The 27,490-nt window shown below is 43.6% G+C and overlaps 1 protein-coding gene across 1 annotated transcript in view; it reads left to right on the forward strand.

Annotated features, from left to right (window-relative positions):
- The window catches only part of VAMP7 (vesicle associated membrane protein 7), a 51,713-nt gene extending 24,671 nt beyond the window's left edge, over positions 1–27,042 (forward strand). Inside the window, exons 4-8 of the mRNA XM_068250897.1 lie at positions 640–777; positions 12,099–12,189; positions 12,882–12,949; positions 21,438–21,530; positions 23,961–27,042. Coding sequence (XP_068106998.1) covers positions 640–777; positions 12,099–12,189; positions 12,882–12,949; positions 21,438–21,530; positions 23,961–24,029 — 459 coding nt within the window. The 3' untranslated portion in view covers positions 24,030–27,042. The remainder of the gene's footprint in view (positions 1–639; positions 778–12,098; positions 12,190–12,881; positions 12,950–21,437; positions 21,531–23,960) is intronic.
- Positions 27,043–27,490: the final 448 nt, after the last annotated feature.

Raw genomic sequence — 27,490 nt, forward strand, 5'->3', positions numbered from 1 at the left:
AGCCTTCCTGTACCTCCTAGCAGCTTTCTGGCATCTGTGCAGGTCAGGTGATACGCCGGGAAAGCCGCTAGGAGCTGCAGGAAGGTTAGAAGATGGCGCTGGAGACTCAATGAGTGTTTTGTGCTGCACTGGGAGGAGGCTTGTGCTGTTTGGCCGATTCCTGAAGCAACCAGTAAGCACATGTATCTGGCATCAATCAATCCCCGCCGGTGCCAGATACTGGGGACTTTACTTTCTACGGTTTAGGATTTAGTTAGGCCTTCCAGGGTACTTGAAGTGAGAGGTATATGGAGGCTGCCATATTTATTTTCTTTTAAACACCAGTTGACTGGCAGTCCTGCTGATCTTTGGCTACAGTAGTGTTTGGATCACACACCTGAAACAAGCATGTAGAGAATCGTGTCATTTTTTTTCAGAAACACCTGATCTGCATGCATATTCCTGGTCTATGGCTAAAAGTATTAGAGGCAGAGGGTCAGCAGGACAGCCAGGCAACTGGTATTGTTTTAAAAGGAATTACATGTCAGCCTGCATATCGCTCTCACTTCAGATTTCTTTCAAAGGAGTGCCTGAAGAAAACCTGAGTGTGTCAAGTTTTATATCCTATACCCGCCTCATGTTGTGTATGTGCTGTTCCAGGACTTTGAACGTTCCAGAGCATTTAACTTCTTGAATGAAGTTAAGAAGAGGTTTCAGACAACCTATGGATCCAGGGCGCAGACCGCTCTCCCCTACGCCATGAACAGCGAGTTCTCCAGCGTCCTGGCAGCGCAGCTGGTAAGATCTGATGATGTACAGAGTCAGGGGTAACAAAATGTTAGAGATGTCCAGTGTTAAACAGTTAAATATATAGCACAATCCTTAGTCAATAATGCAGCAAACAGAACCAGATTTTACATAAACTACATGCATCCATGTATCATTTCTAATGAACTTTACCTGAAGTGACGTGATGAGATAAATATGAACATATATTAAATACTAAAATAAAATATACAGCAGAGTCTTGGTTATCCGGCACTGACAGGGATCAGCTGATGCCGGATAAGTATGGCTTCTGGTTGCTTGAGGCTCAATGTTAAAAATAGGCCTAGCTAATACAGTATTATACCCCACTCTCTATACATGCCATGCATTCAGTATTCAATGTTAAAATCTAGTAATTGAAAGTCTGTTAATCTTGGGGGAGCTGTGGAATCCAGTCTTTAAGCACAGCAGAGCCCACAAACAGCCTAAGAGGTCGGCCATCAAAACCGTGAGCACTGCTGGCGATTTGTGCTGGTTAGTTGAGTTCTGGATTACTGGGATTGTACTGTAGTACTTATCCTGGTTAGAACTTGCCTATGTTTACATTTTTCTTTTCATTGCAAGAGTTAATAAACCAGTCTGTACCGTTGGAGTGGTTGGACTGCATCACTGAAAACTAATCCGAGGCCGTAAAACTTTTGTGTGGCTGTGTAAAAATTTATAGCAGGACAGTGATGAAAGTTCAATAGGTCATCATTCTTCCACGTGGAAGCTGAATAACAGCAGAAATTGAAAGGGATCTAAACAGCTGCTAAAAAAAACCCTCAAACAAGCTTCCCCTGGGGGAGGTGGTGGGGTGGCACACAGATGCTCTATGACTAGCTCCTGTGGGTGATGCTAGGATAGTGGGAAGAGTTTGGACAGCTCGAAAATAAAAATTAATAATGCAAAATCTGTTGCACAATGCACAAAACTTGCTGACTTGCAAATTCTAAGCTATTCCACCTAGTAAAGCAAACACAGGCCTAACTACCGGGCTATATAGTGAATCCAAAGCACTCTATGTGGACCTACATTTCATCCACTCAAGCCAGAGTGGGGCTTTTTGAATGTAGAACATCCATTTTGCAAGGTTCTACAGATTTCTGATTTAAAAAAAGAAAGGGAAGCGTATAGTGTCAGCTTATTTAATGTATTGTATTTGGCACTAAAACTGACATTCAAAAATATATCAATTTTTGAATGAATAACCTATAAATTATTACAAAAATTTGCATACCTTTGTAGGAAAAAACAAGGGATGATGCACCTCCCTATTCGGAAATATATGGCACTGCACCGCAGGAGCAACCTGGCTCAAGCAGAGCAATTGTACAAAAACATGTGACCAAGGCTTGAACCGTATTATTATGTAACTTTATTTGCCAAATTATGACAGGCAACCTGTGGGAAACATGATTAACCCCCCTAAATACATGAATCAGAGATAACCAGTAATAAGCTCCTAGCTGACAACCACATCAACCCTCATGCACAACAGTACAGCACACCAGCTGGCCAGCCTACTACAGCGCTGTGTCCAGCAATGCAGGGGGTCCCATCTAGGGTTGGAGTAAAAGAATGATGCCACAGTTATTGCAAAAGGAAGCTTCATACATCACCGCCTCACTGGGTTAGAAAATAGTTTGCTCATCCTCTCCAAAGGCAGTGGTGTCCTCCTTACTGAAGCAATCCGGTTTCTGGATGACACGTGGTGCAGCCGGTCCAACACCAGATGAGGCACCCCTCCATTGCTGGACACAGCGCTGTAGTATGAGTGCTGGCCAGCTGGTGTGGTGTGCTGTTGTGCATAAGGGTTGATGTGGTTGAAATCTAGGAGGTTATTACTGGTTGCCGGGGGTTGTCTCTGTTTTTAGGTTGTTGTTTTTTTTTTTTACACATTTCTCATGGGTTGTTTGTGATAATTCGGCATGTAAAGTTACTTCATAGTAATACAAATCGAGCCTTGGTCGCATATTTGCATGTCTTTGGTGCTCCTCTACTGGGTAACGTGGAACCAAACGTTTTTAACTTTATTAACGTTATTAACTGAAAAAATAAAAATCACCCACTAAGAAATTACTTATTTAGCTACCTAGCCTGTTTTTAGTGTTTACTATCAGATTAAGGAGATGTGATATGAAAAAAAAAATATTTTTGCTGGTTTTCATCTTTTCTGTAACTCTGTGATCCTAAAGGTTACATCACTTCGCGCCCCCCCCTTTTTTTTTTTTTACCTAGCTAACTGTCACTCCCACAGCAAACATCACCTAGACAACAGGTTTACATCCCACTGTAAACTCTTCAAATATAGGGAGTGACTGATTAACTTCTGATCATAGTGTCCTAATCTTATCCAAAATGGGAAGCTTTCTGTTATTTGCATGCTGAGATAAGCTACTATTACTGTAACTAAAAGAAAAAAAATCCCACAGTCCCATGAGCACACTGCACAGTTTCTGCAGTTAGGCAAATGCATCCAGTCCTTTTTTCCATATATTTTTGAGGCACTGTTTTGTGTGTGTGGGGGGGGGGGGGGGAATTAGAGGGTTACAACCCTCTTCAAGTATAGCCTTAACCATTTCCTGCGTTGACAAAGAACAGGGAAGGATACATTTTCTTTTTCCCGGTATAGACCTACCCAGCTATGACACAGAGCCAAACACAAACTGTAATTTAGATTAGATTAGACAGAGGACGAGTCATCAGTACCCATTGGTTATCGGGAATTCACTGTCGCAGCCCAGAAACACAAACATATCAAGCAGGGCCGCTGCTCAGGAGGGATTATAATCTGGTATAAGGAGGAGCTCCAAGAATACATCAAACCAGTGAAGAGAGGGAAGAGCCACATCTGGTTAAAGTTAATGGCCGAACCAAAGGGGACTCTCTAGGGAGATGCACACTAAACTCCCATGTAGGTAGTAGTGTGGTGGACTATGCCATCAGTGACATGGACCCTGCAAGCATCCGTGCTCTCATAGTCACCCCACAATCACACCTGTCAGACCACAACCAAATCCTACTATACATCAATTCCTCAAGCAAACCCTCTGTACAACAACATCCAGGAAGCCTGTGTAACCTGCCACCCACTTTTAAATGGTCCAGAGAATCAACCATAAAGTACAAGGAGACTCAACAGACCAGAAACAATACAGCTACTCCTGGACTATCAAACGTATACCTACAACCCTGATCAACAAGGTGTGCAGCAAGCAGCAAAGTACTTCAACCAGATATTACACACCATTGCGGAAATGGCCAACATAAGAAGGACTGCCCAAAAGAGACCATCAAAGAAAAACTCAAACAAATGGTTCGACAGTGAATGCAAGTCACTAAGAAACAACCTACGAGCCATATCAAACAAAAAACACAGACATCCAAACAACATAGAATTGAGGACAGCACATGACGCCGCACAACGTCAATATAAAGCGACCATTAAAAAGAAAAAACAAAATCACATCCAAAATCGACTCGAACGGGTTGAAGAATCCCTGCAAGACAACTCTTTTTGGGAGACCTGGAAACAAATTGGCAAAAAACCCAAACAAAATAATCAGCACATCCAAAATGGCCAAGTCTGGCTACAATACTTCAAAGACCTATACAGAGATATTCCTATAAAAGAACTCAGCCCAGAACAAATACAAATATTCAGCAAATTAAAGAACCTGGAGGAGAAGGTGAAAGATTTTCAAAACCCACTTGACACACCTTTCACACTGGAGGAAATAAAAGAGAAGATACAATCCATGAAAGGCAAAAAAGCTAGTGGCACAGATGGAATCCTATCAGAAATGATCAGATCTGGCACCCCAGAAATCCATGCTGCAATATGGAAACTATTCAACCTGGTCCTGTACGCCAGTTACTTCCCTGAAGTCTGGAATGAAGGACTCATAACTCCTATTTACAAGAGTGGAGATCGCTATGACCCAGCCAACTACAGAGGCATCTGTGTGAGCAGCACACTGGGAAAACTGTTCAACAGCATCCTGAATAAGAGAATCCTCACCTTTCTCACACAGCACAATGTTATCAGTAAGAGCCAAGCAGGTTTTATGCCAAACCATCGCACCACCGACCACATCTACACCCTGCACACCCTTATCAAGCACCATGTACACAGAGGAAGAAAAGGAAAAATATTTGCCTGCTTTGTGGACTTTAAAAAGGCTTTTGACTCAGTGTGGCATCCAGGTTTGTTCCTGAGACTCCTAGAGAGCGGAGTAGGAGGGAAAACATATGATGTCATAAAGAGCTCATACACTGGGAACAAGTGCAGTGTGAAAGTAAATGGAAAAAAGAACACCTTTTTTCCTCCAGGGTCGGGGGGTAAGACAGGGTTGCAGCCTGAGTCCAACACTTTTCAACATATACATCAACAAATTAGCCTCAGCCCTAGAGGCTTCATCAGCACCAGGACTCACCCTGCATGACACAACAGTGAAATTCTTACTGTATGCAGATGACCTCTTACTGCTATCACCATCAAAACCATGGTGTTCCAGAGGAAAAACAGGTCAGCCCAGAGCCCATCCTTTATACTCAATGACTGTGAAATCAGCAGAACTGATAAATATACCTACCTTGGTCTGGAAATCAACCAATCAGGAAGCCTTAAGTCAGCCATGGAGGCCCTAAAAGCCAAAGCATGCCGAACGTTCTATGCCATCATGAAAGAACTGTACCACCTCAAACCACCAGTAAAGGTCTGGCTGAAGGTTTTTGACAGTGTCATCACCCCAATCCTACTGTACGGAAGTGAAGTATGAGGCCCCACCACCTACCCAGACCAATCAAAATGGGAATCCGGCCCAACAGAAATATTCCACCTTGAGTTCTGCAAACACCTTCTCCATGTCCATCGGAGTACCTCAAACAATGCCTGCCGAGCTGAGCTGGGGAGATTCCCATTACTGCTTGAGATACAGAAGAGTGTTGTACTTCTGGGCCCACCTACAGAGCAGCAGCCCCGACTCACCCCACTACAAAGCCATGCTGCACAATTAAGACCAAGAAAAGCCGTGTGCACTGAAAGTCGTGGTCAGCTCTATACTCCCTCCAACCCCCGACCCACAGGTCATAACAAAAGTCCAGATAAAACGCACCACAGCTAAGAGCAAAGAAGACTATGTGGAAAAATGGAGGAGTGAAATAACAGTCACAAAAGCTAGCCATATACCAGTCTCTACAAAGAGAATATGAAATGGCCCCATACCTGGAAAAGCTGCAAAACTCTCAAGAGAGGAAAATCCTGAGTGTCTACAGATTGACTGCTCACAACCTCGAAATAGAGTCTGGGAGACACAGACAGACGTACAAACCCAGGGAAGAGAGACTATGCCAACACTGTGAGCAGAAGACCCTTGAGGATGAAAGCCACTTCCTGCTGCACTGTCCCAAATATACTGCAACCAGGGACACTTACTTTAAGAAATTGTTGGAACTATTCCCAGACTTTCTCACACTAGAAGATGAGAGAAAAACCTATATCCTACTAGGAGAAGAGGAATCCACAGTGACAATCGCTGCACACTATGTCACAGCATGCCACAGACTGAGAGGAGCATAACGGAACTGTAAACCTAAAAAAATGTCCACAGACTGCTTAGCCATTGTCCCCCTACCCCACCCCCTCCCATGTCCCCTATTTCGCCTTGCTTTGGCAATACCTGTAATGAATCTTGGTCATGCCAATAAAGCTATCTTTGATTTGATTTGATTCATGCACATGCCAGAGGAATGAGAAACTAAGGAATCCGTTACAATTTTACTTATGGTATTTATGATGTATATTTATCTATATACTGTATTTTAAAAGCAGGCACAAATTAACCTTGTTCATTTCATTAAAAAGATTACAGTATTAGAATGTAAAATGTGTTCATGGTATTGTACAATAACATTCTATGTGATGACAGAACAAAGGTGGAATGCGCAGCGCAGTACTTGTCCCTCTATAATGCAGATGGGTGTGTTCAGCTGGAAGTGTGACACTATTCCTGTCATCTCATCCATTCTCTATACTCACACATCCAGCTGAACACACCCATCTTTTATTGTTATAATTCTGTATTTATATAATAAAATATGGACCTGTTCAGAGTGACTTTGGAGAGTGCATGTGATGCCAGAACAGTCACACTTCCATCTGCACTTTAGAGGGACTAGTACTGTGCTGTGCATTCCTTCCTCTGTCCTCACATCCACTCTCCACAGTCACACCTCCAGCTGAACACCCCTATCTGCACTATAGATGGACTAGTGCTGTGCATTCCTTTCTCTGTCCTCACATCCACTCTCCACAGTCACACCTCCAGCTGAATGCCCCTATCTGCACTATAGAGGGACTAGTACTGTGCTGTGCATTCTTTCCACTGTCCTGTCCTCACATCCACTCTCCACAGTCGCACCTCCAGCTGAATGCCCCTATCTGCACTATAGAGGGACTAGTACTGTGCTGTGCATTCTTTCCTCTGTCCTGTCCTCACATCCACTCTCCACAGTCACATCTCCAGCTGAACACCCCTATCTGCACTATAGATGGACTAGTGCTGTGCATTCCTTTCTCTGTCCTCACATCCACTCTCCACAGTCACACCTCCAGCTGAATGCCCCTATCTGCTCTATAGAGGGACTAGTACTGTGCTGTGCATTCTTTCCTCTGTCCTCTCCTCACATCCACTCTCCACAGTCACACCTCCAGCTGAACACTCCTATCTGCACTATAGATGGACTAGTGCTGTGCATTCCTTTCTCTGTCCTCACATCCACTCTCCACAGTCACACCTCCAGCTGAATGCCCCTATCTGCTCTATAGAGGGACTAGTACTGTGCTGTGCATTCTTTCCTCTGTCCTGTCCTCACATCCACTCTCCACAGTCACACACTTCCAGCTGAAAGCCCCTATCTGCACTATAGAGGGACTAGTACTGCGCTGTGCATTCCTTCCTCTGTCCTGTCCTCACATCCACTCTCCACAGTCGCACCTCCAGCTGAATGCCCCTATCTGCACTATAGAGGGACTAGTACTGTGCTGTGCATTCTTTCCACTGTCCTGTCTTCACATGCACAGTCCACAGTCACACCTCCAGCTGAACACACCTAGATAGCCCTGTGCTTTGCATTCCTTCCTTTGTCCTGTCCTCACATCCACTCTCCACAGTCACACACTTTCAGCTGAACACCCCTATCTGCACTATAGAGGGACTAGTACTGTGCTGTGCATTCCTTCCTTTGTCCTGTCTTCACTCCATGCTACACAGGGGGATGCACAGTTCATTACCTGTCCCTCTGTAAAGCAGATGGGTGAATAAAGGAGGCATTGTAGTGACATATAGTAGAATGCAGTAAAATATTCAGGATGCCAACTTTTACAGTAAGTTTCCTGGTTTCAGCATCAGAAACCCTTCCTATATGTACATATTGCGGCATATTCAATGTCGCCTAGCCCTCCCAATGATATTTAGCCTAGGCTGATTAGTTACATGGAACTCTCTCCCCTCCAGAGCATTCTTGGAGAGCGGTATATTTTGTACAGTCTTTAGAACTCTCAATAAACAAACATTCCACAGAGATCACCTGCCAGGACTACAGATGTCACCACCTGTGATAAATTTTAGAATGTAAATCGGGCGACAAAAGATTTTCTAACTAATCCTATATAATAAAAACCTGTTACTGCGTCGTCCTGTGTCTGTGCATCCGGTCCTGACAGTTTCCTGTCTGTGTACCTCATTGCATTGTGGGAAATAACACCTTATTGCAACTACTAAGCAATCAATATCTCCCTGTGTGCATAGACGTTGGACAGCGGTGGGGGACAGGCTCTCGTGATGCATTGCCGGGGGCGTGGCCTAGTGCCTGTTTAACTAGCAGGCCTTTTTACTACTTCTAAATAATTTCTAAATGAATATTGTACAACAAATAAGCAATTGTATTCATTAGGTTTATTTTCACCACAGTTCCTGTTTAAGCTGGAGTTGTGACTGGAGAGTGAATGTGAAGACAGAATAAAGGGGGATTGCACAGGGCAGCACTAATTCCTCTGCAATGCAGGCTGGTATTGAGCAGGAAGTGTGACTGTTGATGTGAACTATCTTGTGTGCATCCCCCTGTGTAGCAGCCGCCAGTCATCATGTGAGCAGCTCATGAACACAATCTGTATTATCTCCTCACATGGGCACATGTGACTGGAGTAGGGGGAATGGAGTGTGAGTGTCATGTGACCACATACCAGGCTGCTTACTGTGGTCATCTTTGATTTTTCTTTCATCTTTACACTCTAGTCTTTTAACAATTTTGTATAAATGATTTAGTCAGTGTTTTCTCATTGTAAAATCTTTTCTCTCCCTGATTTACATTCTAACATTTATCACATGGTGGCATTTTTACTGCTGGCAGGTGATGTCACTGAAAGGAGATTCTGCTTGCTTTTTGGGCAGTTGGAAACGGCTGTTATTTCACACAGTGCAACAAGGCTCCCACAGTGTGATGTCAGGACCTCAGAGTTGTGAGGCGCTGACATCACACTGTGGGAGGGGTTTCAACACAAAATCCGCCATACAGAGCCCCTTAATGATCCGTTTGAGAATAGGAATCGATTTCTCATTTCAGCTACTGATTGGGATGAAGTTCAATTCTTGGTTACAGTTAAATTCCATTAAAGAGACTCAAAAAAGTATTTTTATTTAACAAAAATGTTTAATATGTTAGCCTTAACTAAACCGCCACATTCCCGACGCTGTACACTATTTAAATCCCCTCAAACTCCCCGGGGGGGCAATCCAGGCAGCGCTTCTGTGAGAGGCAGAGCTATGTGCCGCAGCTGTGCCTCTCAGCTCGTCTGTCAGCCCAGATTAGAGCCGCCGCTACACTGCACACTTCAAATAGCGAAGTATAGTCTCCATAGAAACGGACAACAATAGGTGTCTGTTTCATTGCCAGATTCGCTACAGGGGTCCTTGCCAGGCAGCGTCATCGGTGAGGCTGCGTCCCTCTCCACACGGCAGTTGCGTCCCACCAAAGAGGGAGGTTACGGTCCACTCTGCGCAGCAGATAAATTGCTGCTCTTTACAGCGGATGGGGATCTGTGTAACTGCACGACTGTGTGGTTGAAAGTTGGCACAATCCTACCAGCGCAGCACAGAGTACCCCTGTAACGGCAGATAAATCAGCAGGGACAGATGCCTCCTACAACTAAATGGATTAACCTGAGTCGCGTCAGTAAGGGAAATCTGCCGACGTGACTCTAAAAGTATACAAGGATGATGTCGGTGTAAAAAAAATCTACCACATTACGTTACGTACTATGCTCTACATACAGCTATAAATATTACAGTTACAAAAAAACAATGACAAGTGCACCATCTGTGCAGAATGTGGTAACCCATAGCAACCAGTCACATTCCAGTATACTGCAGTTGTGTGGAAAACCATTCTACCCATTAAGCTGCTTTGATCCCTGAGCTTTGCAAAGGCGTTCTACTTTTCACTCCCCCTTTAAATATTAAATAAGTGTTTTTCTTGTATTGATTTGGCTTTCTTTATAATATATCTATAAATCTTATGTCTAGACATTCTGTATATTAATCTGTTTGGAAGCCTGGTTAATTGGCTTTATAGATCACAGCAGAGGTTATGAAATATTAGAATAGTTTTTATTAGCGTTGTGAACCCTTCCTTTAAGCTGATGGGGCAGATTACTGAGTCACTGCTTCAGTGTAGAGAAGGCTTCCCAGTATCCACTACCTCCCACTTAAGGTACATAAGACAAGCCGAAAAGAAAAAAAGAGAAAAGTTTGATAGGGAGCCTCTATTAATCATATAGAAAAAGCATTTTATTATACATAAATACACGCAAAAACCCTCCTTTCCCTCCCACTAAAACCATGTTATGCTGTTAACAAACAAGGCAAAGGGCCTAATACTAAGTAGTGCACTCCTAATGTCCAATTAGTATATTTTCCTCTTCAGGGCCCCTTTTTAATTATAGTAGTTGTAGGTCCTCGCAAGAATGTGCCAGGTGATGGTAACAATATATCTCCATGTCGTTATCAAAGCTTGCCATAAGTATGGGTGATGTGATAACTATGCCTCTAAAACGCTCCTCTTTACATGCATGGCAATGTTTACCACTAGCATACCCGGCGTGTGCATTGCTGACCGGCTCACGTGTCCTTTTGTGTATAGCGTGATCCTCCTGGGGCGGGTACTGCCAGTGCTGCTGCAGCTTCCAGGACCTGGGTTCCTTGCGAGCCCCTTGTGTGGCGCCTTCAGGTGCAGCGCTTCGGTCTGCAAGCCGGGGAGTGAGCGGAGGCAATGTAGACGCTGGTCACATGACAGCCCACGTGACGTGTTTCACCCGTAAGCCGTGTTTCATTAGACGACATAAGACAAGCGTATCTAAAATGAATGCATCTAAATATGATTTTCTGTGGCTGAAATTTACAGTCGGCTGCCCAAAAGCATTCAGCTGTACTATACAATATGTTTCATAGACATTCATTCTAATGAATATTTATTATCAGTGAAGGCCCTCCTCAATCAGTATTTGATTGCTTTATGAATCTAACCTTCACCCACCCCCTCCTCCCATGCAAAGCACCATCTCCCCAGGTTAAAGCCAAGGTCCATACAGATACAATTAACATTTCTAAAGAAAAAAAAATAGTGCATCACAACTTCTAAAGGAATAAGTTGTCGGATTTCAGACGGGTAAGTTGGAAAACAGTAGTGAAATAATCCAGTGATGCACGCTAAAGCAGTACTCTACCCACTCCCCTTTTCTGACTCGTTCTTCTGGTACCTGTCTGCCGGTGTTCCGCACACTTTTATTCTTGTACTTGCAGCTGCTCCTCAGCTAATCATAGCTTTATATTTTCGATGGATATGTCTTTTTTTAAACCTAAAGAACTATGTAACTATTTTATGTGATTGTCTTGCACTTTGGCACTCTACTCTGTACCCCTGATGAAGCCCTCATTGAGAGGGTGAAACATGTTGGAGTTTTGGGTGGGTTGTTAGTGAGCACTTTACTGTGAATGAGAGAAGTGTGACTAGTAAGAGTGGATCGATACAGTCTAAAACAATGTTGTCAAACAGTCCCTACTAGTGGTATCTATAGTACATGCATCCACCTAGGCTCATCAGTTTGTATAGGCCTACGTTTGATCACTTGCACAATCCTTGTTTAATTAAATGTTCTATCGATTTATTAAAAGTTACATCTCTGTCCAGTCCATTTGTGATTTGTAGCTGTTCCAGAGCCCATACTTATCTGTTCCTCTTTTTCTTCTTAGAAACATCACTCTGAAACAAAGAGTGTAGACCGTGTTGTTGAGACACAAGCACAGGTGGATGAACTGAAAGGCATTATGGTCAGAAATATCGGTATGTACTGTCATCAAATATTAATATTGCTTTGTAGCCTTAGTACTTTTACCTCTTTGATTGTATGTGTAAAAGCAGTGCGCTGTTATGATATCTGAGGTTGAAGGAAAGTCCAAGCAAACCACATGCAAAGTAAAAATCCTCACTCAAAATTAAGCTGGGGATAGTTTTGGGTGGCCATTTATGAACAAGAGCTGTACAGAGGCCGAGCAAGCTGTTCTGTGGAGAGAAGGGGGACATTGATGAGTGACTGGCTCCCTGCTGCAGGAATGTCGAGAAAAATACGTGCAGCAACCATAGTGGCCAGATCATTGAAGGGGTGGCCAGCAACCTTGTACTTTAATCAAGCGTGTGTAGGGAGTTTAACCTTTTAGCAGCTTCAAACAACATTCCTCGTTTAGAGCTGCTTTTGCATTGGCAGCCTCTGTCGGGATAAGGAGTGCAAACCGTGCAACTCTGCAGTTCCTTCAATTTTCAATATATTCCCTGCTGGAATCTATTGGAAATTGGTGTGCTGAGTATGGTAAGAATCCATTCCTTCTGAATCGCTCATTTTCAGAAAGGAATCGATTGTTATGGAACATTGGGTGGAAATCTAGAAGTGTATGGCCAGCTTTAGCGTTCTTTTGTGTCCTTGTAGGACTGAAACCTTTCTTTTGTATATAACGCATTTCTTTGTCTCTTGCTTACAGATCTCGTGGCACAAAGAGGAGAGCGGTTAGAGTTATTAATAGATAAAACGGAGAGCCTTGTTGACTCTGTAAGTAAAAGAACATGTAAATGATGATGATGTATAACTAGTATCTTATAGTGACCTAAACAGACTCATACAGTCCCTAATGAAATGCTAAATAACATCTTTTTTTGCTAAAGGTGGCAAAACATGATACAATAAAATGATCCAATTTCATGGCAATTCAATATAAACTTTTGGTTGTACAGAAACCATTTTTTTTCATTAGTTTCATAAAACTGATTGAACTTCCCCCCCCTTTTTTTTTTTTTTTACTATTGGGAGTGGTGGATTTTTTTTGGATGAATTTTTATGAGAATTGAATGGGTTAGGGTAGATTGTCAGGCTCTTAATATATAGACGCAACCAATTTTTAACCATATTTTTTTTTTCATAATTGGATAAAAATTAAACACGTGTGATACTTTGGTCAGATTTTTTTTTTTATATTACAATCAATCAGAAAAATTGATTGTATTTCTTCAATAGAAAATAAATTTAAAAAAAATTGTATGGTGTGTGTGGCCACCTTTAAAGGATACCCGAGGTGACATGATGAGCTAGACATGTGTATGTACAGTGCCTAGCACACAAATAACTATGCTGTGTTCCTTTTTTTTTTTTTTTTTTTCTCTGCCTAAAAGAGTTAAACATCAGGTATGTAAGTGGCAGTTCCTGTCTGAGAAAGGACTGGTCAAACTACAGTGTGACCCTCACTGATAAGAAATTACAACTATAAAACACTTTCCTAGCTAAAAATGGCTTCTGAGAGCAGGAAAGAGATAAAAGAGTAAATAGTTCATAGATTTTAGCTCTGGCATACTTCAATGAATGTGTCATTGAGCAAAAACAATAAAACAGTAAAAAATTAAAACTTAGTTAAATATAAAATGAAACTGTGGAATATCTTAAAGAGACTCTGTAACAACAAAAACCTCCCCTGGGGGGTACTCACCTCGGGTGGGGGAAGCCTCCGGATCCTAATGAGGCTTCCCACGCCGTCCTCTGTCCCACAGCCCTCCGAACAGCCGGCGACTGTGCCGACTGTCAGTTCAATATTTACCTTTGCTGGCTCCAGCGGGGGCGCTGTGGCGACTTTCGGCACGGAAATAGACGGAAATACCCGATCTCCGTCGGGTCCGCTCTACTGCGCAGGCGCCGGAAACTTGCGCCTGCGCAGTAGAGCAGACCCGACGGCGATCGGGTATTTCCGCCTACTTCGGCGCCGAGAGGCATCAGAGCGCCTGCGCAGGAGCCAGGAAGGTAAATATTGCGTCACCGCTGTACGGAGGGCTACAGCGGGACCCCCGAGGGACACAGGACGGCGTGGGAAGCCTCATTAGGATCCTGAGGCTTCCCCCACCCAAGGTGAGTACCCCCCAGGGGCCGTTTTGTCGTTACAGTTCCTCTTTAAGTCATTTTTAAGAGGAGGAGGAGGATAGATACAGCTGTTTGTTTCATTAGTTTATTTTCACCTCGGGTATCCTTTAAGGTCCACAAACATACTGTGGTTGGTTGAAGTGGCCGATGTCAGCCATTTTATCTGGCCAGAAATATATCTTTATTGGCCAAAACCCCGGTACGTTGGGGAAAAATGCTTTCTGATTGAGCACTGGAGGGGATCCTTGCAGGGCCATGGCAACTCCCCCAGTGATGAAAGGAAACACTCCACTCCCTACTGTACCAGTTCACTGCTAGCCAAGGTGTACAGAGTATTTTAATGGCAATCTGCAGCAGTGCCCTGGACTATTTCACCTTTATTTTCCTGCACTTTCTCCTGGTTTCAAATAGCTGTAGGAGCTCAGGTACAAAATGATACCTAAAGAGAGGGAAGCCTCCGGATCCTACTGAGGCTTCCCTATTCTGATGTCCCCTGCCGCTGAGCACGGCCCCCGGAAGATTAGCAACAAGGCATTGTTGCGAATCACATCGGGGCCACGCAGCTCCTCTTCCTGCGGTGTATTAGCGTGAGCCCGCCCGAGCATGTGCCGTAAGCTGGAGCCACGAGGAGCTGCGCTGCACTGATGTGGGAGGGGGCTGTGCTTAGCAACGGAGGACATCGGACCACCAAGGGAAGCCTCAATAGGATAATGAGGATCTCCTCAGATTACTATCTTATGTTATATCTCAGCTTCTGCTCGGGATCACTTTAACTACACATCAGATCTACATGAAGAATCGAATGCCTCTTCCCAAAAAAACCTCTAAAGAAAAAGGTTAAATAAGACAGAATTCCTCTCTTAGACAGCATTGTCTCTAATCTGATGTCATAGCAGATCATAAAAAGGAACCTGAAGTAAGAGATGTACAGAGGCTGCCATGTTTTTCCTTTTAAGCAATGCACATTGCCTGGCCGTCTTGCTGATCCTCTGCCTCTAATACTTTTAACTATAGACCCCTGAACATACATGCAGATCAGATATTTCTGACTGAATTAGCCTGATGCTTCTTTCAGGTGTGTGATTCAGACATTACTGCAGCCAAATATGTCAACAAAGCAGCCAGGCAAGTTTAAAATGAAATATATGGCAGCCTCTATGGTCCTCTCAATTCAAGTTCCCTTTCAGTCAGTGACCTCAGGTCTGTAAGTCTGTCAGACAGCTCTACCTTCTGGTCAGCATAAAATACTTCTGTGTAAAATGCCCTAGCTAAAGCTAGTAATATTTAGTGAATCCCATTATACATCTATAGGTGATAGACAAATGTGTTCATTACATGTTCAGCGTGTACTGAGTAGCTGTGGCTTACAGCCCCTTTAACCACTCCCCAACAAAAAAATAGGCTGGGTTCACACAATTTGTGTGCGTATTGCGACTGTACGAAAACGCATTTGCTGTAGCGCTGGCTAATGTATCTTGTACTTTTTATCCATTTGTAAGACTGCAGGAATAAACCCACTCCTTAACCACTTTCTCCACCACTACAGTATATCTACGTCCTCTGTGACTTCATCTAAGCTATGAGTCAGTAGATATACGTCTTGTAGCAGAAGCAGTGCTGTGCAGGATTGGGCTTGCTCCTGTGCACATTTCTGGCACTATCTGATGCAGCACTAAGGGGTGAATGGGAATATATGTTTCCTGAGCTAATAAGATTGATTGTTACCATTAAAAATACTTTTATTTTCTCAGTTCATAGTGAAAAATACACATTTTAGCATTATTTCAGAATCTAATATCTTCACCATAAATTTTGACAGGAACACAATCTAAGTTTTGTGATAAGCGGTAAGAAGAGCCAAACAAACTTTGTTGATTTTTTTTTTTTTTTAATCTGCAGTAGCACTTTTTAATTTTAAATTGGAATTATTAAAACTGAGAAATAATGTGTTTTCTATTTTTTTTTTCCTTTTTTTCCCATTAAAATTCATAGAAAACAAAATTGTTGGAGGGAAAAAATGGCATACAATGAAAGCCTAGTTTGTCTTGAAAAAAACAATATGTTTCCTTTCTGTGTTATAAGTAGTGATAAAGTTATTTCTGATTAAATAAGGACATAGCTAAACTGTCAAAACTGCTCTGGTCCATAAGTGGGAAACAAGGTCTGGATGCAAAGTGGTTAAAGGGCATCCGAGGTGTTGAAACTGTTGAGAAAAACAATTGTACCTATCCTCCTTCTCCTAAAAATGACTTTTTTTAGATATCCCTCAGTTGTATTTTATATATAAAACTAGCATTTTTTTTTTTTTTTTTTTACTATTTCATTGTCTCCGCTCAATGACCTCTTCATTGTTTTATGGCTGTAATTACTTATCAGTGAGGGTTATGCTATAGTCTGACCCAGCCCGACCCGGGCATAAACTGTCACTTCCATACCTGATCTTTAACTCTTTCAGGCAGAGAAAGAAAAAAAGGAACACCGCATAGTTATTTGTTTGCTTGGCACTGTACATACACATCTATCCCATCATGTCACATGTCACCTCGGTTGTCCTTAATGGCCCGTACTCACGGGCTGCAGAAGTTGCCTGTCGCCAGCACACGTGAGCGTGTGGGCGACAGGCCGGCGACAGCTTCTCGCCAGGTCCCTCCGCGTACACACGCGGAAGAGGGACCAGCGGCGAGGCGGAAGCTGTCGCCGACGTTCCTCCTCCCCCCGCCGGAAGCTCCATATGATACAATGGAGGTTGCTGTCGCTAGTCCGCGTACTCACGCGGACTAGCGACAGTTGCGGGGGAGGTGCGGCGGCGACTGTCGCCATGCGATTGAAACTTTCAATCGCATGGCGACATAAGCGGCGGGCGACAGTTCGGGGTGCGCGCGCGTGCAGCGGCCCATACTCACGGGCGACCTGTCGCCGCAACGCGCGCGCCGCGTGTTGAGGCGACAAAAGTCCCTCGTGAGTATGGGCCATTAATTGTTCAATGTCACTTTGAGACTGTATTTGTTTTCGAGGCAGCAGTACTAGATGCACATGTTGGCCAAACCGGTGAAAAGGAATGAATCTGTCCATGGTCTGCAGGATTAAAGGACAAATGTACTTGTATAATATATTGAAATGGCTTCAGATTTCCCTCTGATCAGTAGTGCATTAAAACTGCATTCCTGGTTTCTTGTAAATACTGTGGGGTAGACAAAGTAGCAGAGCATGTGACCTCTCAGCCATAGTGAATGTTTGAGGTGAGTCAGGGAGAAATGTCCTAGGGAGCAATTATCCAATCACAGCATTCTCTGCAACTTGAATTGGCCAAATAGTGTGAGTTTATTATTATTACTACTAAAGGATAGCTGTATTGAGAAGAATATGGAGGCAGACCTAGTTATTTCATTTTAAACAATACCAGTTGCCTGGCAGCCCTGCTGATCTATTTGGCTGCAGTGGTGTCTTAATCGCACCAGAAACAAGCATGCAGTTACTCTTGTCAGATCGGACAATAATGTCAGAAACACCTGAACTGCTGCATGCTTGTTTAGGGGCTACGGCTGAGTTTGAGGCAGAGGATCAGCAGGATTGCCAGGCAACTGGTATTAAAAATAAATAAATATGGCAGCCTCCATATCCCTCTCGTTACAGTTGTCCTTTAAGAGTTGGAGAGGGTGCTGTCCACCCAATCACTTTAATGGAATTTCACTATGAGGTTTCCTGCTGGGCTCCCTAACCATACTAGTGCTGTGTATGGAAGACTTCGCACAGTATCCTTTTCTCATGGTATGCCTGAGTGTTTTGACAATAGACTGTGATATCTGATTTCACTGTGTAGAAGTGATGCCGAGGGATAGAGTGGGGTAACCGTTGGTCACTGTATATAGGTCTACTGATCTGCTCCCTACAGTTAGGAGGTGAAGATGAAGGTATAATTGCTTAGGCAAACTCATTCTTTAAAATCATCATTTTCAAATGAAACATGCAGCAATCATGCATTTGCTTTAAAAGACAACTGAAGTGGGAGGAATAGGGAGGCTGCCATATTTAGAGGATACCCGAACTGACGTGACATGGTGAAATAGACGTGTATGTACAGTGCCTAGCACACACAACTATGCTGTGTTCCTTTTTTTCTTTCTCTGCCTGAAAGAGTTAAATTTCAGGTATGCAAGTGGCTAAGTCAGTCCTGACTCAGACAGGAAGTGACTACAGTGTGACCCTCACTGATAAGAAATTCCAACTATATTACACTTTCCTAGAAGAAAATGGCTTCTGAGAACAAGAAAGAGGTAAAAAGGGGAATTTCTTATCAGTGAGGGTCACACTGCAAGAAAAAAAAAAGGAACACAGCATCTTCCGATGCAGCCCCACTATGCCGTTCTCTCCACTGGTTACCCATTACCCAGAGGATCCAGTTCAAACTCCTGACTCTAACATACAAAGCCCTCCATGAGTTGTGCCCTCCATACATCTCATCACTAATCTCAAGATATTGTCCCTCCCGCAACCTCCGCTCCTCCCAAGAAATTATCCTGGCCTCTAAGCTGATCACCTCCTCTCATGCTCACATCCAAGACTTTACACGAGCATCATCTCTTATCTGGAACTCTCTTCCACAGCCTGTACGTCATGCTCCAAACACGGACATCTTCAAACGCACTCTTAAAACACACCTTTTCAGACAAGCTGATAACATTCTATAGCCCTTATTTACTTATTTGACACAATGTAATCAGAGGCAAAGGGTCACTGCCTCATCCATCTTTCACCCCCTTACCTAATGTGTCCCCCACTACCCACTAGATTGTAAGCTCGCAAGGGCAGGGTGCTCCTCCTAATGTTTACTGTTTTTGTAACAATATTTGTGCTGCTTGGAACTCTGTTTTACAATTTGTTAGTATATCTATGTTCCCCTTGTCGTCTTATTGTGCTTTGTAAAGCGCTGCGGAATATGTTGGCCCTATATAAATAAAAAATAATAATAGTTATTTGTGCACCTGGCACTGTACATACACATGTCTATCTCATCATGTCACATGTCAGTTTGGGTATCCTTTAATTCCTTTTAAACAATACCAGTTGTCTGGCTATCCTGCTGATCTACTTGGCTGCAATAGTGTCTAAATCACACCAGAAACAAGCATGCAGCTAATCTTGTCTGACAATAATGATCTGATCTGCTGCATGCTTGTTCAGGGTCTATGGCTAAAAGTTAGAGACAGATAATCAGCAGGATAACCAGGCAACTGGGATTACTTAACAGGAAATAAATATGGCATTCTCCTAATACCTCTGGCGCCAGTTGTTAAAGGAAGCCTGCAGTGGATGCAAATATGTAAATCCACTAATATATCCTGAAAGAGAAGTTTTTACTAAAGCATTGTAAACGTTTTCCTCCTGTCGGTTCACATTGGTGTGGATGCAGAACGGAAATGGAACACACATCAGCAAAGCGGATGCGTTACGTCCATTCTGCATCCGCCTTGCGCAAATACCCGACCATTCCGTGTTTGCAGTGTCACTACATTGGCCGGTACGCATCGCCGCTCACCTGTCTCACCGCTGCTGCTCGTCCTGCGCTCTGTCCCTTCAGCAGCCCTGAAGCCAGCAGAAGCATGGCTGCAACAGGCCAATTCTGCCTAGCAACAGAGAAAGTTTTCATTGGTTCAACATAAACTAATGAGAATTCTCCCTGTTACTGAGGATCCCCTTTGGTCTGCTGTAGCTCAATGGAGAATCCCCTGTCACTAGGCTGTTCAGAGGGGACCAAGCTGCGGCGATGGGCGGCGGGACACGCGAGTATTACATCACGGCGGCGTGAATGTAACGAAAACGGGCAAACTCATAGGGTTTCATTGGGCATGTTTTCCCATCCAGTCCGGACTCTACGGAACGTAGGCACATGGATCGTACACGCATGCGGCGACTAGCCTAGTGAGAATAGAGAGAGTCCGTACTCATAGGGTTTCATTGGGCATGTTTTCCCGTCCAGTCCGGACTCTACGTTCTGTCTTGCGTTCTGCAGCACACGGATCATACATGGATCCGTGTTTTTAACAAGTGGAAGCGGGTCCTATTTTTAACATAGAATCCGCGCTTTCAAAGAGCTTTAAAAACGTATCTCATGGATAGATTTTTAAAGCAAGTGTGAACCGAGCCTTAAACTGCAGCATGCTCTGATGCGCTGCACTCACAAGCATCTCTGGTAACTTTCTTCTCACAACCTTCCTGCTGATGAGTCATGCTGTCTACTCTGTATCCAGTCCTCAGCTCTTCCCAGGTGCACTCATGAGACTGCACTGAACACACAGAGCATTTGTCTTGTCACTGCTCACAGGAGAGCAGATATGATTGATCAGGAGGGAGGAGGTGAGGACAGAGCTGGGCAAAGCTGCAGCTTTAACTTTGCTGACCAAATTTCAGCACCATTGTCAGCTGGCTAGATAAGGAAAAGGAAACCCCTTCACAAGGGGTAAGTAAGAATGGGAACAATACTTATAGTAAACTCTTGTCTTTTAGAATATAGTAATAGATTCATATACTTGGATAGTTAGCCAATAAATAGTATCATTCTGATACAAAACTTCTTGCTTTTACTGATGGCTAATACAGTACAATACCCTACTGCTACTTGGATACACTACGGGGCCCTTTAACTGATAAGGTAGCCCTTTGATGGAATAGAAGCTAGAAAAATACCAGGCTGGAACAGTGCACTGAAAAATACTGTTGGGCAGAGATTTTCCTCAAAGGGAACCTGACGTGAGCGGGATATGGAGGCTGCTCAGTTTATTTCCTCTTAAACAATACCAGTTGCCTGGCAGCCCTGTTGATCTATTTGGCTGCAGTAGTGTCTGAATTGCACACCTGAAACAAGCATGCAGCTAATGTTGTCCGATCTGACAATATTGTCAGAGACATCTGATCTGCTGCATGCTTGTTCAGGGGCTATGGCTAAAAGTATTAGAGGCAGAGGATCAGCAGGACAGTCGGGCAACTGGTATTGTTTAAAACAAAATAATTATGGCAGCCTCCATATCCCTCTCGCTTCAGGTTCCCTTTAAATGAATATAAGGACTGATAGAATGTTCTCGGGATAAAATGATGCCATTTTTCTCATTCTAATGCTGTGTCTATTATATTTTTCCAGTCTGTCACCTTTAAAACCACAAGCAGAAACCTGGCCCGGGCTATGTGCATGAAGAATCTGAAATTGACCATCATCATTGTCATCGTTACAATAGTAAGTAGTAGTATAACAGGACAGATCCAATTCTGGATTAGTGTGTTTGTGGCCTGCTACCAGGAAGCTGATCTCACCAAGGAAAGTGCTAAGACAGGGGTGCCCATTAGGTAGATCACGATCTACCGGTAGATCGCGAAGGCCTTCATGGTAGATCCCGACCTCACTACATTTTTCATTCTGTATATACAAATGTGCTCCTAAAATTGTACATGGGTAGAACACTTTGACTTGCTAATTTTTAAAAGTAGTTAACAAGCCGAAAAAGTGTGGGCACCTCTGTGCTAAGATATCTGCTTCCTGCCCACTGAACTGATGCTGCCTGTTGGACAATAATACTGTATATACTGTATTTGTGTGCATTTATAATTGCATTGCAAAAATGTTTTGTGCGCTGGTCGGTAGAATGTCAGTCATCAGGCTCAGTTACCACGGCAATCGCAGTCAGACCCTCCCCCACCACATGTACCGCGTCACTGCTGTGGACAAGTGACTCAGCCAATTGTTTCTATAAAATCAAGGAGGATCGGTAAGGATCCAGATTTTCTCTTCTAATCCGTCTCGGTTTTACTTTAATACAAGGGGTTTTATCAGAAGTGCTCCAGAACTGTGTGTGTGTGTGTGTGTGTGTGTGTGTGTGTGTGTGTGTGTGTGTGTGTGTGTGTGTGTGTGTGTGTGTGTGTGTGTGTGTGTGTGTGTGTGTGTGTGTGTGTGTGTGTGTGTGTGTGTGTGTGTGTGTGTAGGGTTGCCAGGTGTCCGGTTTTACACCAGACAGTCCGGTTTTTGTGCGCTGTGTCCGGTGCAAAAAGGCATGCTAAACCGGACAATTAAGTTGTCCGGTTTAGAGCCCCCCCCCCCCCCCCCCCGCAGCGCAGGAGGAGAACAGCGCAGCAGAGAGAGAGCTGGGAGCAGCGGTGGAGAAGGGGGGCAATCTCCCCCCCCCTTCCCTCACCTTAGGGTGCTCTCTCTCCCCCGCTGTCTCCTCCAGGATGATGTGCAGGCTGGCGAGTGGCTGCAGGCGGAACTTACCTCTGTGTCGCTCCAGCGCCGGAAGTTCGGGTCCCGCAGCTGCTGAGATTCGACTCAAAAAAGATCCGGATCAAAGATCCGAATTATTCATGAGCCGGACAACACTAATCAGTCTGAATAGTGTTGTCCGGCTCATGAATGATTCGAATCTTTGATCCGGATCTTTTTTGAGTCGAATCTCAGCGGCTGCGGGACCCGAACTTCCGGCGCCTGCGACACAGAGGTAAGTTCCGCCCGCAGCCACCCACCAGCCTGCACATCATATTGGAGGAGACAGCGGGGGAGAGAGAGCACCCTAAGGTGAGGGAGATTGCCCCCCTTCTCCACCGCTGCTCCCAGCTCTCTCTCTGCTGCACTGTTCTCCTCCTGCGGGGGGGGGGGGGGGCACCTGGCTACCTATTCTGGGCACATATAGCCCCTGGCTACCTATTCCGGGCACATATACCCCCTGGCTACCTATTCTGGGCACATATAGCCCCTGGCTACCTATTCTGGGCACATATAGCCCCTGGCTACCTATTCTGGGCACATATAGCCCCTGGCTACCTATTCTGGGCACATATAGCTCCTGGCTACCTATTCTGGGCACATATACCCCCTGGCTACCTATTCTGGGCACATATACCCCCTGGCTACATATACTGGGACATATATACCCCTGCCTACGTATACTGAGACATTTACACCCCTGCCTACATATACTGGGACATATATACCCCCTGGCTACATATACTGGGCACATATATCCCTGGCTACATATACTGGGAACACTGGCTGTTTGTCATTATGTGCATTTAGTGGTGAAAAGCTGTCTCTTTTGTGCATTTACTGGTGAAAAGCTGTCTCTTATTATGTGCATTTACTGGTGAAAAGCTGTGTCTTATTATGTGCATTTACTGGTGAAAAGCTGTCTCTTGTGCATTTACTGGGGAAAAGCTGTCTCTTATTATGTGCATTTACTGGTAAAAAACTGTCTCTTATGTGCACTGGACCAGTACTACTGGTGAGGACAGTTAGTGACATGGCTATGTACTCTGTAATGTGCTGCAGAAGATGTCAGTGCGATATAAATACTATAAAAATTTTTTTTAAAAAAGCCCATTGCTTAGCCCCACTCTACATAAAAGTGTGCTTCTGACTCCGCCCCTAACTCCACCCCCTGTCCGGTTTTCTCCATCAGCCGACCTGGCAACTGTGTGTGGGTGTGTGTGGGTGTGTGTGTGTGTGGTTTCAGGGCCCTACTGATAAGCAACAATTATTGGGTAAGCAGGTGTTGCTGCAGCTGACATCCACCGGTCCTTGCAGATCTAAGATAGAGGGCTTTACATGAAACCTTTTATTGATTCCAGAATGGGTACTGGTGCTCTGTAGGATTTCATTTTTGTCCATTTTGTGTTACAGGTCGTCATCTATATCATTGTGTCGGCTGCCTGCGGAGGGCTGTCATGGCCCAGCTGTGTGAACAAGTAACTCCTCCCTCTTGTGATGCATGAAACTGTTACCAGGCTCCGAAAAGTAAAGTACTACCTATTCAGATGTGTAGCATCCCGCAGAAAAGAGACTTGTTGCAGAAGCCTTTTCCCCTCGGCACTGTGAGGTGTCCAAAACTCTTCTTCATCGCCTCATCCTTACATCCTTTATGGGACATTGTAGCTCTATGCCTTATAACATATAAGAGGAAACCTGGTGGGGCGTCTGTCAGCCCCTATGTCCAGATACATGAAGAGAGACTAAGCATGGTCACATGATTGTGGTTTGTTTTTTCTGTTTAATACCACTTTTTTTTCCCCCCACGCTTTCTTTACTTTTTAAATACTTTTGGATAATATCCTTTTGACAGGTTTATGTTTTTAGCCTTTTCTTCCTCTATAAACCTGTTAAGCAGCACATTTTCCCCTCACTGGTGCTACCAAGCTTGCTTTCGTTCAGTGGAAGCCATTTGCAGTCTGCAAGCGTTCACCAAAATGCACTGTTCAAGTTCGTCCTACACAAAGTTGATTTGATTATTGCTTCCGTTGCAGTTGATTTGTTATTAAAGCTTATCAGTATTGAGTATGGTTAGCCCCTCCTTTCGCTGTATGTACCTGTTCTCCGAATAGTGGCATGGGTAACTGTGCCGCCATTTTGAATTGCCTCAGAAGTGGCAGACTTCACAGCACGGTCACTTTGGTCTCAAGGTAATAATGCCTCAGATTTATCTCTTATGTATATAGTTCTGCATGATAAAGATTCTTATGTGCAGAGGTGTAAAATAATAAGTTGCTTAAAAAAATTTCCTGAATGAGTTCTACTGCATTCTTGTGGTTGGAGAGTGCAGCTAAATCTAAGATGGCCGTCCGAGTGACAGACCTGAAAATATATTGTACAACATTCTGTATAGTGAAGCGCATCAGCAGAGCTTTTTTTCTCCATTGAGAAGCACGTTTTTTTTAAAGGTTTAGGACTAAAATATGGTTTGAAACACACAGCGGTGCCAAGGCATTTTCCATAACAAAAAATAAAACTCCAGATGATTGTGGCCTACCTGTGTGGTAACTCAACTGCTACTACGGTACTTCACAAAAGTATATGCCCTAATTTATTGTAGCCACAGCACCATCTGCAGGTGAATCTGAGACTGCAGTTATCTTTTCTAATAATGGGGAGTGATGTTGTTTCAGTAAGAGAAAAGATTAAATATGGAATGCACTGTGTAGGGGCAGGATAATTGTGATGTGGTAGTTTTTATGAAAATACCCTTTAAAATAGTTTATAAGACACTGTTTATATGAAATGCCAAATTTCCGTTTAGCCCCAGAATTACTGAGGCTAAAACTATTTAAAGCAAACCTGTCTCTATGTTGAGGTATATATTACCTGGGTGAAAACCGCTGAGAGGAGCGACTTTGATTGCTACCACTCATACTGCATTTGATGTGCAGACTTAAAGGGCTTGATGCAGCTTAACTTCCATGCCTCAGCTTGGCCCTCTTGACAAACTCTAAAGTAATCTCAAAGGAATCTATTGTGACTTTTCCATTGAAGTCTATAAAGTACCCATTAGATTAGCACTTTTCAGGCCTAATTCAAGTATGAGGAGCGTTTGCTATAGATGCCTCTCTCACTGCAATCAGTGTACAGTCTACTGAACTCCACAGCATCTCAGTTGACTTTGCTGTCTCAGTGGGTACTGCTCCATAGGAGTCAATAGATGCAGAAGCATGAAGACTAATGCTGTGTCAAGCTGTCTGGGCATACATTGCAGAGGTGTCTATAACAACCATTTGAATTTACTGTATTTAGCTCTATAGTACCTCAGCCATGATGTGGGTACTATACAGTTATCCCTAATGTACTTGCATGAATTATATGGGTAGCACATACCTCTCTGATAGTTACCCTAGACAAGACGTGATCACATGACTGCCCAGCCAATCATTTTCTATTCTAATCTATTTCTGCTCCAGCACTCTCTATACGCACACCTATCTAATAAACTCCCGGTGGTGGTGCGGCTACTAAACTACTCTATCTTATAAGTCTTAGGTATTCTACATCTCTGCTTCTGTTATATTCTTAAACTATACTTAACTTAAACCTTCCAGTTGGCTGTATGTTTACTGATACTTGTGCGATTCATTTTTCTATGGAGCATTTCAGTTATGCCTGATCCTGAATAATAGGACTGTTTTGACGTTAGTGAAGGCGTGTGCGACCCCCAGGACGATCATTGCTGTTATTTCTGATCCGTGTGGTTGGATTTCCCCAACTGCTCAATGTAGTTGTCCTGAAAATAGGCAAGCACAGAAGAAACCAAATTTGCTCTCCCCCTAGGTACATATATATGTGCATGCCTAACTGATCCAAACGCATATTTGTTGGGAAATCAGATTGTGATTCCACCAGAGGTTGTAACTTTACAAGTGGAATTAATAAGGCAATAAGTATTTCACTTTTCAAATATGGCGGTCACTTGCAAATGTCTTATCTCCAGTAAAGGCTGCTATATGCTTCCAGGCAGGTCTGAGATCCACCCCTTGTATGATTGTGGAACTGAGCAGTGTGATGATGTCACCAGATTGCTCCTCCTTCCCCTTAGACCTGGAATGATTCTGTCTTTTAGGAGCAACCCATCAAAGGAGCCTTACATTTGAGGTTTTGTGTTTTTTTTTTTTTTTTCTTCTTACATTTTAAAGACAGATTCCGCCTAAAGAGTTAATGTATAACATAATTCTTTTTTTTTTTTTTTAACCTGCAAACATGGCGTTCTGCTTTGTGTGATTTAGTGTAAAGAGCTTCTCTCCCCTGATGGGATAAGAATTGCACTCGGAATGTGATTGTTGTACAGTGTTCTCTATTGGATATGTTCTAGTTTGTTTAATGATTTACTGTGTTCTCTACAGTTGTTTTGTAACAATAACAAGATAATTTTTCGCTTAATGTACTTACTAATTTTATTTTTTAATCAATTGTTAGACTGATGAAATAAACTAAATCCATAGTACTTTGCAGAGAACTTGAATATTTACTCCACTGTAGAACACAACCTCCCTTTAACACTTATGTATGTGTAAATAATGTGCCTTTTAATGCACAGGCGCAGTCCAGACGCGCACAATTCCGTGGCGGGGAGCGGTGTGTGCGTCTGCACAGTATTACAGCACAGGCCCCTCCCGGGGAGTCCGCATGGCCCGGCCACGCATGCGCAGTACATGCCGACTGCCCAAATTATGGGGCTGAATTCCCAAAGAACCAGGAGACTGAGAAGGATGGCGAGGAACTGATAAGTCTGAAGGGGCTGGAGGAAGCCCCAGGTATGTATAAAACTTATTTAAGACCATCTCTGGTTCTCTTTAACTACCCTCCACACACGCACACCACAAAAAAAAAAAAAAAACTCTGGTTTCACAAGACCAAAATGCATCTCACACCAAAATGTTAATGGCCAATAC

The sequence above is a fragment of the Hyperolius riggenbachi genome, chromosome 8 (assembly GCF_040937935.1).
Source record: "Hyperolius riggenbachi isolate aHypRig1 chromosome 8, aHypRig1.pri, whole genome shotgun sequence".
Taxonomy (NCBI): Eukaryota; Metazoa; Chordata; class Amphibia; order Anura; family Hyperoliidae; genus Hyperolius; species Hyperolius riggenbachi.